At 33.9% G+C, this 15,471-nt stretch overlaps 1 protein-coding gene across 1 annotated transcript; it reads left to right on the forward strand.

Moving 5' to 3' along the window:
• The first annotated feature begins 7,954 nt into the window (after window positions 1-7,954).
• On the forward strand, window positions 7,955-11,919 carry LOC128157258 (uncharacterized). Its single transcript, XM_052819716.1, has 4 exons — window positions 7,955-8,141; window positions 9,654-9,825; window positions 10,149-10,268; window positions 11,368-11,919. Exons 2-4 carry the CDS (start codon window positions 9,666-9,668, stop codon window positions 11,601-11,603), a joined length of 516 nt encoding a protein of 171 aa, XP_052675676.1. The 5' UTR covers window positions 7,955-8,141; window positions 9,654-9,665; the 3' UTR covers window positions 11,604-11,919.
• Window positions 11,920-15,471: the final 3,552 nt, after the last annotated feature.

Consider the following 15,471-nt stretch of genomic DNA (forward strand, 5'->3'; position numbering starts at 1 on the left):
ATTGACGTCGAAATGAGATAGTTGATAACTGACATTGAGCTAAACAAACACCCCGAGCCGAATAAAATTTTGGGTCGCATATAAGAAGTCACAGTGACTAAATGGAGTGAACGGGTGTATTTGGCAAATCTTGTGTACTATTAAGGGGGATATGCGGCCATCTTGATAAGGATAAGAATGTAAACATTTCCTGAACTGCCTTGTTCCTGCCCGAAATCTTGTGTTTTTGAGACCCATTTTAAGAATAGTTGGAAACGGAAGACCTAGTGATTTTTCCTTACGATTTTTTGTACAAGCGATTTCTTGAAAACGACTCTATCGATTTTCGTGAATCTTTTAGATCTGGTAGATATTGATACAAACTTTATATATATTTTTTTATTTTTATGACGTAATTTCCGTTCGTGAAATATTGACGTTTTAGCGATTTTCAGGAGTCTGCTTGTCCTGTTATCTCCTCCTAAACGAAAAGAGATATTGAGTTCAAATTTTCAGGGATGGTAGATGAAAGATTGCAGATGCACTGGAGCTCACCTTGACCCGAAAATTGAGTTAAAAAAAACGCCGTGATTTTTAATGGTTTTCTTTTTCTCTCAAAAATAATCTAGTAAAATATGTAAATCATAAAATCTATATTTACAAGAGCTTTGGTTTGATATATAAAAAAAGGTGCTGGTCCCTCAAATTAAAGGCCAAAAGCGCTTTGAAGTGTTTCTTCCATAGCACTCTGCTGAGAAATATTTTGTTTAAGAAGATAAATATTTTGTTTAAGAAGCAAAAATGTTCATCCTACACATATGAATTTATACATTATAAAAACTTTATCATTCGTTACGTAATTAAGGGTTTTAAGGGGCCAGAAATCCAAAACTTCAGGACAAATATTTTGTAAGGCAATATAGAATAATAGATGTTTAGAATGATGCTCTAAACAATATTCAGCCATCAAAAGTTCGTTATATGGCCCCGATAATGAGATAAAGGGTCGGTCCCTTAAACGTTCTTTCCCGTATATCTCAACACTTGTTGAAAAATTTTGTTGCAAAATCCAAAATTTTGATCACTTATATCTCAAAAAGGACATATTTTGAAAAGCAATGTAGAATATATAGAATAATTGATGTTTAAAATGATGCTCTAAGCCATATTCAACTATCAAAATTTCGGTATATGGCTCCGATATGGAGATTAGGGGTCGGTCCCAAAAATATTCTATCCCATATAGCTAAAAAACGTTAGCCAATTTCTTAACACTTGTTGAGCAAAATATGTTTAATATCAAAAGACCTTTCATTTGAAATCAAGAAAAGGGGCCTGGCTCTTCAATCTAAGGGCCGAAAGGGCTCTGAAGTAATTCTTCCATAGACCTTTACTGAGAAATATTTTGTAATATATTAAAGAAGCAAAAATGTTCATCCTACACATACGTCACGCAATTAAGGGTTTTAAGGGGCCAACATTTCAAAACTTTGATCACTTATATCTCAAAAAGGACAACTATTTTGAAAAGCCATCAAAAGTTCGTTAATTGGCCCCAATAAGGAGATAAAGGGTCGGCCCACTAAACGTTCTTTAGCAGATAGCTAAAGAACGGGACGGTAACGAATATCCAAAAAACTTGTTGAACAAAATATGTTAAATATCAAAATACCTTTCTTTTGAAATCAGGAAAAGGGGCTGGTCCTTCAATTTAGGGGCAAAACAGGCTCTGAAGTATTTCTTCCATAACACTTTACTGAAAAATATTTAGTTATATGTCTAAGAAGCAAAATGAATAAGCTCACATTTATTCAACAATAGATTTTAAATTCTTCCCCATGCGTTCCATGATTAGGAGTTTTAAGGGGCCAGATATCCAAAACTGTGATCACTCATAACTGACAACCTTGGATTAAAAATGCATGCAAATGGATAACAATGCATAATCTAGCGTGTTTTAATTTCATTCATTTTCATACCACGACAGATTGGTTGTAAAACTTAAAGCTGCTTGGTCCGATTTTATTTGTAATTACAGTATCAAAATTTTTTCCATACAAATCATTTGTCTTAGAAAGTTATGGACTTTCTCCTATTTACACAAGCAGAATCAGTTTCCTTTCAAAGTTAGAAATATTCAAAGTAAATAAAAATAATTTCTCTTTGGGCAAACGAAAAAACAAACCAAAATGCATCACGGGAATGTTTAGAAAAGGAAACCGCTTGGTTTCGTCCCCCGAATGATTGGGGTTATTCAACCCGCATGCTATGCATCGATTGTAAAGAAAGCAGATTTTGGAAATATTAGCGAACAAAACGTACACATGTTTATTTGTAATTTGTCTGATCATTTCGACCTTTATTTAAAGCGATGTCAATGTCGTAATACAACATTACCCGTCTCGTCGTCAGGGGTGAAATTCAACATGAGGCGAAATAACGCGGTACCTTTTAATGTCGTTTGTTTTGTTAGCAAATTTTGTACGTATTTTTCTTCATTGAAATTTCGCATAATTGACGGGTAAAACTACTGCAATGTCTATTATTATACATATACTAAGCATAGCCATCGTTTAAAAGCGTGCATAAAATTTGATATAAAATCGGACCAAGCAGCTTTAAGATATTAATGAACAGCTAATTGTATTCTACGTCTATTTACTGTCAAACGCAACTTCTTGGGATATATATTCTATGCATAAATGATGTATGCATAAAACGGGAAAGTTTAATGGGGATGCCCCCCCCTAAATTGTTTTTCTTTTATCTGAAATAATAATTTGCGACAGTATTAGAAATTGTATTGAAAATTGGCCTAAAGAACCAAATTAGAGAGAGATACACGAAGTACCTATTCACTGGTTTGAAATAAATACATTTAGAATTAAAAGTTCATTTTTTTTTCAAGTCAGCTGCAACAAACCGGATTAAGGCCACGTACATGTACACGTGTATATTATCCATTTCAGTTTAGATTTTTCATCCCTGTCCGCTCCCCTAAATATCCAACAATGCAGTTTATTTTTTATTTCAATTTTAAAAGATTCAGAAAAATTTGGACAAAGTATGTACAAAAATGAAAAAAAAAAATGATTTGACATATTGAGCATTGTATTATAATAATGTGAAAAGTACGCGGGGTATCATCTAGTTGATATGAAAATGTTGAACTGGCTTTTTCGTCTGTTTATATTACATGTACTTTATTCTATGTACATGAGGATTAAAAAAAAAATTGATTGGACGCCTGTACGTATGTTTTGTACTTTTATCGGTTTTTTTTACAATGTCGAAAAAATGTAGTACATGTAGTTTATATTGTTATGAATGTTGTCAAAATATTAAGATTACATAATGTGTAAAATAGGACTGATATGGCAAGTCTAAAAAGTTGTAAACGAGTTGCAAGTATGGAAATAGTTCATATCGTTATTACAACATACAAGCACCTAATAAATGATTAGATGATTAGCTCGTAGATAAAAAAAAAGTTCTATGGATATTTTTTTTAACTACAGGTTAGATAAATACCCCCCCCCCCGACACACGGAAGAGTGGTATGCAAAGAGGGATAACTCTTATTGAAATATTAGATAAAACTCTGTCTTTCGTCGCCGTGAAAACTTTACGCTGTATGTAGAAATATGTGTATTTTAATCAGATTGATATAGAACCAGGCTGAAGCTAACAGCCACTAACAGCAGCCATAATCCAGTTTCGACATTTCGTTTAGCAGGACGTGTAGATTTCAGTTCTGTCAGTGTCGATAGAGCTATGAATTGATAATAAATAAGGTAAGATTTTTTTTACAAGTACAAACATAATTAGTTACGAAAAACGAGTCGTCTAAACTTTTTTTTCTTCATCATGTTTGGGACTATTTGGGTTCATTTGGGTCACTTTTGGTAAAAAGACGCACTTACGCACTTACGCTGGCATAGTATATAACTTCAATTTCAATCCTAATTTCCTTATTTTCAGTTCAATTTTTTACATCCTCCAACAAAGTGGGTGGGCCAACTCCATGATAATTCAATTTTTTATATGTAACTTTTAAAAATTTAGTGGCTGTGGGAAAAAGTGTGTGTGGGGGGGGGGGGGGGGGGGGGGTGTGGCAGCCCCCCTGGCCCCCCTGATGCTACGTGCCTGAGTACAATGTATATGGTAATGACCTTCATTGAGTTCTTATTCACTCGTAACTTCGCGGGCCAGCGGAAAAAATACCTCGAATGTATTTGGTAGGGGTCCATGACAACATCTACTTTTAGTAAAGCTCGCCTGGATAAGAAATATAAACGCGTTTGTGTATAATGAAATTCAATTTAATATTGGTATCTGTCTACGTATGCTTATTAATAAAAACTGATCCCCGAGTCTGTTTCCATTACTCCGGAAATAACATGCATCGAAAACTAAAAACGTCATGGTATTATTCAAAAATTTGGATGATCAGACAACTTACATTGTGATTTTATTCTCATTAAAAATATTCTACTGTCGCAAACCAAAACAACAGAATTCCAAAGGTGAGTTTGGTTTTATTTTGTGTCAGCCATGTTTTGACGTGAACTTTCAAAAAACAATTGCTCAGATATATACAGAAGACTACTAGTATTTAGCTCACCCGAACTTTGGGATTTTTTTAGCATTTCACAATGATATAGGGGTGAATAGTGGTCCATGATCCCCTTTATCTTTGAAGTGTGCATCAAACGGATACATGGGCAGAGTAAGAGACCTATAGGGCTATGATTTCCCGGTTTCCAATTTGGGCTGTAGGGGTACCACCAAGTGGCTCCCAGGGGTTCGGGCCCATTTCAGGAGTTTATATCTCACTTGAGTTTGGTCACAAGAAGTACAAACCACTGGGATTAAGTATCAAAAGTTATGTCCCTTGGCCGCCATCTAGGGGAAAAACCCATAGATTTCTCACAGTAGCCCTTGTAGTTTAGATGGTTGTAACTTTGTCATTTGACTTTAAAGGGGCATGGTCACGATTTTTGTCAAAAATTATTTTTTCGATTTTAATGCTTATAATGCTTCAGTAAGGCATTTTTAATAGGCAATCAAAATTTGAGTGACATTTGTTGAGTTATAAGCGAGTTACAGAGCTTACAATTCCTCGCTATGTAAACAAAGCTTTTGTTTACATTTTAGATGTTGAAGTGAAATTCCAGTTATAGACTTAAAATGAATGACTGTGTTAATCGTTAGGAACTGATTAATATTTATGCTTAAAATGAATAAGAATTTTGACAAATCATCTTGAAAAGGATTTTTTTATTGGTATATTTAACCTATGTAAACAAAAACAGGGCACGAGCCTTGTTTACATAACGAATAATTGTGAGCCATGTATCTCTCTTAAAACTCATCGACGGCCATCCAAATTTCACTTGATCATTAGAAATGCATTCATAAAGCATTGTAAATAAAAAAAAAAAACAGAAAAATAAAATTTGACCAAAATCGGGACCATGCCCCTTTAAAAATCCGTTTCCGCTGTTGGGGCAACCCACATATTGAAGGAATAAATTAAATTCCAAGAGATTTCTTCACAGTACGCCCAAATGTTTGGTTGCACAAAAAAAGCAAAAAGTTATTTTTTTTCCTTTTGACCTTTGGGTTGACCCCGCAAAGGGGAGCAACTTTTGCAAAGTGTGGATTGGACTATTGATCCCGCCGTGTCATTACAAAAGTCGTGATAGATGATAAATTAATACAAAGCATGTTTTTGCTATATTCGGTGAAACGGCCAAACTAAATATACATTGGGGCTACTAAGTAGTTTTTTGTAAAAGCTTAATGACATGTAACTAAAAATACCATGCAACCGGATGCTACGTAAAAGCGCTACATATGATGAATCAAAGTATTGAGAGTACTTGTGTACGGATATCTTTGATGTCTAATTGTACATGAATTATTTTGGAAAAAAAATGCTATATAATTCAAACGACTCTTTTTCCAATACTAATCGGTGCCGGTATAAGGGACATACATATTGCTTATGAAATACTCACAGGATGCTTGTTTATTTGGAAAATAAGATATTGATTGAAGGAAAATCAAGCACTGCTTGAAACGCTGTGTTACTCATACATGTATATCATACCTGAGAATACACACACTACGTGGCTATGATGCTTCAATAAAACACATTTTTTTCGGTGTATCCAAACTCCGTAAGCCAATAAAAGAACAGAATACTCTGTACATGGGCGAAGCAATTTATTAGCATAACGAAAATAAACACTGCGTTCCCAAAATGGACCAGAAGGAACATAGAATGATTGATCAAACTCTCACCTGAGGGCCACGGATACGTGTATGTAATGTAGTTATTCTATATTTACAAGGGTTAATCCAAAAATAATGTCACGCAATGGTTCTCAAGGGCACAGTTTTATAGAAATAATATATCCATCACCCTAATTCTAATTTAAATTGAAAGTTGTATCCAATTCTTAATAAACAATATGAGACAAATTTCCGCGACATAAATTAAAGTCTGGTTTGACCTTTTTAAGCAAAAATGGAAAGGCGTCAACTATACAGTAGTATACATGTAAGATATATAAAACACAAGCTTTTTTCTCACTGCTAGTTAGAATTCCAGAATTTAATAATATCGGTCGCCATCAAGTCAAATGCCTCCTAAAAAGTACAAGAAAGGCAACCAAAACGTACGGGGGAACCCGGCGAAACGAATTAGAACGCCGAGCCGAAGGATTATCGAGGCTACATCGGCTGTGAGCTAGACCAGTGATGCATCATGCGCTCCTGCATCGGAGCGGAGGGGACACGCTCAACGTCAGCCTGAATCATCTACCTTCAGCACCACAGGTCATTCCACAGCCGTCATCGGATCGCCAAAGCGACAGTAGAGTCTCGTCCTCAGGGTCAGTTACAAACGGACCAAAGTGTGGGCACCGCAGCCACAGGTACAGCCATTAATTTTAGTCCTGATGTATTGTTTGTTCAAAATTCTGCATTTAATCAGTCGAGTGTAGGCTCTGTCGTGGAGAATCAGTGTATTGGGGGTCTCATTACTGGGGAACAGGTGCAAGTTAGTCGACCCGCCGCTGAGATGAGCATCAATATGGTGACCCCATAGGAAGTCAAGTGCCCATAGCCATCCGCGAAAAGATATGGGCTGGGGCCTACATTGACTTACCATTATTGTTAAAACAGGCACGGACCAAGCATGGAAGTCAGAGTCTTATGCCTCATATATAAGGTGTTTTAATACTGTTACATATAAGTTTGCTTGTAGCTTATTGTTACTGTTCACTTTTTCTATTGTTCCTACATTAACAAATACTAAGATTTACAGGATGTAAGAAAGTTATATGGGTCATGGGATACTACTGCTGCTTCCTTCAAAGATAAGTACATTGTATCCTTCTAATGGTCCTGACTTAAACATTAGAAACATCTATCAAACAAAAAGTCAAATGAACGAAAAAAGGAATTATTTTACATTTTAGTTTTTTCAGCTTTTGACCCATTCTTTCGCCCCATTTTTTTTGAAACCCTGGGGTTTCTACTTCGAACTAACTAACTTTTTCCATTATTTTCATAAAATTATATTTCCCCTGAGGACCGTGACTTTTAATTGGAATACTTTTGTTTCCCCATCAATATCAAATATAGATACTCAAGATTTATTTTAAAGAGTTATTTTCATTTGACTCAATGTATTTTTAATTTTTGGTAAAAAAAAATTGAAACAAAAAACCACATTTAAAACAGTGAAAATGTTCTAAAATATTTACGCAATTGTCTTATAAAAATAACAATGCCCATATATATGCAAGTTTAATGCCAAAATATGATAAATATATGACATACGTTTATTTTTTTTCTTTAAGGATTAAACTTCAGAGTGAATTGCCCTTAATCACAGAAGACAACCCTTTACCGTCCAAGTATAAGCCAATGTATTATTCATATACACTACTACATGTAGGCTACGAAGCTGTCAATAAAACAGAAAATTTTCCACAAGCATCCATAAGCCAGTAGAAAACAGGATTATACCTTGTACAGGGGCAATGAAATTTATTTGCTTACTAAAAATAACACGACAGTTTTGGGAAGAACCAGCGGGTATATATAAGATGATTGATCAAACTCTAACCTGAGGACCACGTATACAGGTATGTAATATAGCTATTCTATACTTAAAAGGCTTAATCTAAAAGTAATGTGATAAAATTCGTGTCACTTCTCATGGGCGCAGTATTATAGAAAATAATATATCAACATTTGCCCAACCATAATTCTAATTCAAATTGAAAATTGTATTCAATTTTTTTTAAAGAACTAGAATGTTTTGCTTAGTATACATAAATTATGTGAATTTCGACGTGGTATTTTTTTTTTTGCCTCTTCATCAAAAAATAAAAAGGCGATGCATGAAAGTTGAAAGTTTCGAATTTAAAGGTATCACCATTTTTTTGTTATTCCTTCATTTGTCGATAAAGAAGATAGGCGAAATAAAGATGCCCAAAAGAAAAGGTGATAAAAAAATCAAACTCTTTGTAAACGAAAGCCCATTGATCTCATTTTCGTTGGTAAAAAAAAACAATTCGGCGAAACTTTCGCGAATAAGCATGTACATGTAGCTTTCGCGAATAAAGCGAAACTTTCGCGAATTAACGTGTTATGAACCATTTTTCTTTATAAAGGTTGTCTTATGAAATGACAATATTTATTTTAAAGTTTCGCGTTTATTCGCGAAAGTTATGTGTTTATTCGCGAAAGAAGTTACTTCGCGTTATATTGCGAAAATTTATTCGCACTAAAAAAATATTTCCCTACGAAAAGAGCTTGATATTCTTTTCAATAACCCGATATTTAATTTATTCCTCTATTAGATTATTTCTATCATTATTCTCTTGTTTATTTTTCCCTACATTTACCTTTCATTCATACACCCTTTTTGTTTTTGTTTTGTTTTTAATTTTGTGAACCTTGTTTTATGAAATGATCGAGACATTAATTGTTTATACTAGAAACGCTACCTTTTTATTTAGATTCTAATTGAATAGCACAATATATATCTTAAATATAGATATAAAGATATAAATAGCACAATTATGAAGAAATTTTATGTTAGAGAAAATTTAAACTACACTACGAAAAAGCACAATTTATCAGTACAATTGTATATTAAAGAAACATGATTTGAGCATAAAATTTCAAATTTTATTTTTTCTTTTTAATGTATCTATCTACTCTTTTTAAGGTATTCAACGGTTAAGTTTGCATTTCAATGGCTTCAACAATAAAACAAAGCTCAAGCCTTGCTTTCGTTTACATCAGTGTTATATTGGTAAAATGTTTATTCATTGTTTGTTCTGTTTATAATTTTTTTAAGAGCACAATGAAATTATTTACTTTGTCAGGGGAAATTTTGTTTAAGAGGTGTGTTTATTTCTTTACAGTATGGTGCGAGCTTTGTTTTCACGACAAACAAATTCTGAACTCTGTAATCTGTTTGTAGCTTGAAATTGAAATTGAAAATTTTGGTCAAGCATTGAAAATGGAAACCTTACATCAAAATGTAAAGAGAAATCAGATATTTTATTAATCGCTCAAATCGTGTCTTTGTGCATGCTATTAATCATAGTATTATTTCAGTGATATGACAATTGCTCTATTCACAGACATTGGTTATTATGAGACTTCTACTGCTGGCAATTGCAACAGTCCTGGTTGTTGTTTACGGGAAAAATGACCCTCTTGGCCCCCTTATTGGACCCCCTCCCCGGCCCCAATCAAACCTTGCTGGTGGGGGGCTTGTAGCTGTCGGTTCGATTACCGTTCTGTCTCTTGCAGGTAAGTTGAATAAATTCTCTCTCTCTCTCTCTCTCTCTCTCTCTCTCTCTCTCTCTCTCTCTCTCTCTCTCTCTCTCTCTCTCTCTCTCAGGTTTTTTTTTATTTATCTGTTTTTTTTCTTTCTTTTTAAACTGTCTGAAGCACATACAGGATGATATAGTCAAATGTTTTTTTATGATTCTTGAAACTTGAAAATCAAAGTGTATATAATATATATATATATATATATATATATATATATATATATATATATATATATATATATATATATATATATATATATATATATATATGTATATATATATTTTTTTTTAATTGTTCAGCTACAGCTACGATAATGGGCGCTAGGATTCAAAAAGTTCAAAGAGATTGTAATGAGAAAATAGGCGATCTGGAAACCATGCTAATATACATTAAAGAGCGATGTTTCAGGAAAGAAAAAGGTAAGCGTATCTCTCTTAACAAGTGGGGCGACATTGCTGCTTTTGAGACATATTTCTTTTTATACTGTGAATAGAATACTCATACATGTATATAGATATGACGAGGCGCTAGTTTGCTTAACATGCGGAAGGTAGGGTGTGTTCGTTTGTTAGCTGTTTGTTTCGAGTTCCGGTGTAATTTAATGATGAAGTGGCGCTTTTGCAGAATTATTTATCTTGTCTACGCAATGTTAAATTGTTTTTACAATAGTACAATAAAAGGAATATAACACAATAGATGGTTTCTCATTATCATCAGTGGAATATTTTGTCATTTTGAGTAAACGTAATCCTTTTAAAATGTAAAACAATTAACTGCTTTATTAGATATTCAGGTATACAACTACATTTTCATTATTTGAATATTTTAAGAGTTTTTTTTTGTTTTGTCTTGTTTTTTTTTTTTTTGTTTTTTTTGTTTTGTTGTTGTTTTTTTTTGTTTTTTTTTTGTTTTGTTTTTTTTTTTTGTTTTTTTTTTTTTTTTTTTGGGGGGGGACCCTTTAATATAATATAACTCACACCTGCACAGATCCAGATTTATTTTTTTAAAGAGGTCCACTTTTAGCCTTACCCTCTCCAGGGTACGGTTTCTTTTGATACCTTTTCGCACGCCATCTAGTGTTAATTCAGTGCATGACTTTGGTTTTGCATCGGTGGTTGTTTGTTTTGCATCGGTGTTTGATGATTTGCAAAAGAGATTTTGTTTTAAGCTGGTCAGTTTTGAATTTTTTAAAAATTACTTGTTCGTTTTGCATTAACATCTTTTTTACCCTTACTGATGCCTATTTATTTTTCGTTTATTATGTGAATGTAATAACCTTGCTTATTTCAGGACGAGGGGTCTGGAAGTCCGCCCCCACCACACTCCTCCACACTACATCCGCTTAAAGTCGCAGGGGAATCAAAATCGAGCCACGTCTCTTTCGGGGGGGGGGTGTGTTTGAAGAAAGCAATATAAAAATAATTGGGTTAAATTACAGGTGGAGAAACTAAATTATAAAAGTAAGCGCTTGTTATCAATATACATGTACATGAAATTCGGCAAAATATATCTTTCTAGAATTGGAGACGGTTATTGAGTACATTTGTGCGGAAACAACAGAAGATCCCGCGGCCTGTGTGAGATGCGCCAGGTTTTTGGCAGACAGAGAAGCTTGCGAGGCGGAAGTAGATGAAAATGGAAATGCAATATGTAAGTTTGTAGAAAATGAAACCGACCCCCCTGGATATTGTGTTGTCAACGCAGCTGATGGAAACGGTGGCGGAAATGGCGGTGGAAATGGTGGAGATGGTTGAACTGGTGGAGATGGTGGAACTGGTGGAGATGGTGGAAATGGTGGAGATGGTGGAAATGGGGGAAATGGGGGAGATTAAGGAAATGGTATCGAAAGTGACTTAAATGGCAGAAATGATGAAAGAAGCGGTCGTGAAAACATTGGTGATATTGGAAATGGTGATGCTTCATGTATGGCAGACAGTTCAAGAAGAAATTTGTTCGAGAAACACTATTTTTATAGGTTTCTAAGTCAATAAAACAAATGTGCAGTTGAACCTACATTTGTTAGTTGGTTTTAAAGATGTGTATTATATCAGTTCTTTTTAGGGTTTTATTAAAAATATTGAGGAAATATTGAGTCAGGGTTCTAAAAGCTGATTTTTTGTTGTTGTTAAAACACAGTTAAACAATTGCAACCTACATTGTAACTGTGTTGGGCAGGGGAAGGGATGGATGGAGTTGAACCTGTTTCAAATAATGTTAAAAAAATATTCGTTCCCCCCTAATTTTTCACATACGACGTGTGACGTAAAATAATAGAATTAACAATTGATTTGGAACAGATGAGCCTTGAAGACAGAAAAGTTTAACAGTATTAAATTGTCTCGATTTTTAAAAAAAAAAAACATCGCTTGCCGATAAACTTTTGTCTTTCAATTTAGTTGACAAGTAAAAAAAAAAATTGTTTTGTTACCTGATATTTTAGTTTCTTATTCAGTAGTGACAATCGTTCCATTTGTGGTGATTTTAGTTGATGAATTATTTTACTGAATGTTCCAAGTAGTTGAACTTGAAGACTATGCGTTTATCAGTGTATATTAAAGACCCATTTTTATTTTAAGTGAAAAGAGTATTGTCTTTATTTATTTAAAAAAAAAGATTGTGAAAATCAGATACAAAAGTTGAAATTACCTTGGTGTTCAGTAACTTATTTACACGCAAAGTTTTTAAAGCTCCGCCCATCGGTGTATCTGTAGTTATTGCACACTTTATATACAAAGGAAAAACACCATATCCATGATACTAACTAGATGTTACTACTTTTCTACACTTTGTACTTTTGTATTCGAATTTGGGCCGGCCGGTCAGTAGACTAAAGCTATTAATACCCATGTAGATCTATAGGCGATGATATTAACAGTTTCACAATGGGTTGAAATCGCCATATTGTGGCTTAATTAAACAATGAAATGTCTTCTTTGGTGTTTCATTCGGAATATAAAGTTAGCGACACTGCAGAAAAAAATACATAACCCGCGCCCGCGTTAGCGGGTTATGTAAAAAATTTTCTGCAATCATCGCTACCTTCATAACCCACATAAATCATCAACGAAAGCATTTCATTGTTTATATATCAACATGTTTATTTTAACTAATTACTAAATTGATTATGAAAAGTTAGTAAAATTCACAAAATTACTGTTAATGTAATGTTAGTAAAAGAGACAGCCAAAGCGTCTCCTGTGAGACACTGAGTCTGACGTCATCATTATTTCGTGCAGTCCGTGATTTTTCTTAAGTCGCTGAAGGTTTCGATCAATCGATAAACACGGCGTGTTAATTTCAAATTTCAGTCCTGTCAGTATCAGCCGCTGTAGATTTCGACTAATCGATAAATGGGGCGTGTGGATTTCAGTAGCTTTCAGTCTGGCTGTTTCTAATGAGCTATGAATTAACTAAGTTCCTGTCTGAAATAGAGGAAATAATACTTGGCAGATGTAAATATGAGTAAAGGCAAGCGGTCATGATCCAGTAGTCCAAAGGTTCATTTGTCCGAAGGCCCAGTAGTTCGAAGGTTCATTAGTTCGAATGCATCACGTGATTAACTGTTTCCATGTTGTATATTGTCCCCCGCTTTTACTCTGAATGGGGAACATAAATTTAGCTCTGTCCATTTGCTCGTCTGTATGTCATTCTGTTTGAGACTCAACCAAAAAATATCTTTCTTTTTTTTTTTTTCTACTGGTACTGTACCAGTTATCGGCTAAGACCAGTTATCGGCTAAACTGAGAGTTCGGGTTTATAGCACGGGACAATCCAAGATTTTTTTTAATTCAGTCGTCTTTTTCGAATAAAGAAAATTAGGTTTGCTTGAAAACTTTCTTGAATATATTTTATACATGAGCTTAAAGTAAACGATCATTGTTTACCGCTGATTTTACATCTTTGCACTTTCAGCAGTGGGGAAAATGACGTAATAAGTTAAAAATAGAATATTACCTCTTTGTGATACGTTATTATATCCCTTCTTTGATTTGACATATAATATCAATACACATAACATGTATAAACAAAAGGAGTTCATTAATTTCCGAGAGATTCGTAGCGCAGTTGAACGCCTGATTGCACATTTATGTATTGAATAGTCTACGATTTGCTGCATTACCGTATGATAATAAACGAATAATTTTATGAGTTTTGTTTATAATGTATCACAACCCCGACTACTTTATTCTGACCCCACAAGGGACATAATTCAAATTTCATTTAGCAGAGTATAAAATCAACATGTACATGGATTTTACTATGTTATTATCACGAAGCCGATAACTGGTACAGTAGATCGTAAAAACTCGGCAAATTCGGGGCCTGATAAAAATCACAAAACAAGATGTTTGCGGTTCTAAAAATGATATAAACTAACAGATTGATAAATAAGGAGTTCATTATTTAAAGTATGGCAAGTTTTATCCAAAAATATCAAGAAACAAGAAAATACGAAAAGAAAACATTAAATTTTAGCCGATAACTGGTACAGTGCCAGTAGCGTTATTTCAAGAATAGAAATGATAGCTTCTCTCTCTCTCTATCAAATTTTTTGTGATAATTGTTATTCTTCAGCTGCAATGCATTTCGCACATCCGAACGTCCGCCGTCACTTCCCATTGTCACCGGAAGAAAGCAGTAAGATTTATTTTACAACCTTTCCTGTTTTTAAATATTTTTTTCTGCCATATAACGATACAGACGCTTCAATTAATGCATAATATGTATTTTTGTTCAAAAATCGATCCACTTTAGAGTGGTAGACTTTTGTACAGGCGACCTGGGTTCAATCTCCGAGTGCCGACTCTTTTTGGGAGTTGATTTTTAATCAACTCTCCTATGCAGTCACGCGGACAAACCGAAAGTGAAACAGTGTTTGGACCTCAGCACAAATCATTGCTCCTGACAAGACTTAGTTCTTGAAAATAATTGATGAATTCGATGTAATGTATGCTAAAGCATTTGTCTTAAACGAAAATTATTTACAAATACCTTAAAAATAGTCAGATTTTAAATGGTACGAACAATTTAAATATTTTTTGTAGTCGTATGTATTCCTACGCCAGAGTTCAATATAGTCTCGTTCAACTCGACGCTCGGCTGTCTCCGTAAACCCTTGTCGGAGATTTACGGTGTCAGCCGAGCGTTTGGTTGAACGAGACTAGAGTTCAATATAAAATAATTGCTTGGATCCACACAATTTTCGAGAAATATTTCTACCACTGATACATAGTTAGATTGAATTAATTTTATCTTTAAATATTATTTAACATGATTAATATGGAAGTTTCTCGACATTCTAGTCGAAAAAGTTCAAAATTTCATATTATAAAAATATGTGTAATTCAAATTAGAAACTACGTATACATGTACTTGTCATGTCAAATAACATATCATTGATTCTAAAATAAATAAACATCGACAAAATCAACTCCCGTCAGTTCTTCGGTACTTTGATTTTCATTAATTGTGCTTTGATTCAAAATGTTGTCTCTGAAATGATGGATTTTAATCATTTTTGTCTGTTGAAATCCTTAGAGAGGCTTATTGGAATTTGAGAAGGTGTTAAGAAATGAAAGAAACTGTCTTGATAGCTTTTTAAAGGTGTATTCAAACGGAAAA

The sequence above is a fragment of the Crassostrea angulata genome, chromosome 7, assembly GCF_025612915.1.
Source record: "Crassostrea angulata isolate pt1a10 chromosome 7, ASM2561291v2, whole genome shotgun sequence".
Lineage (NCBI taxonomy): Eukaryota > Metazoa > Mollusca > Bivalvia > Ostreida > Ostreidae > Magallana > Magallana angulata.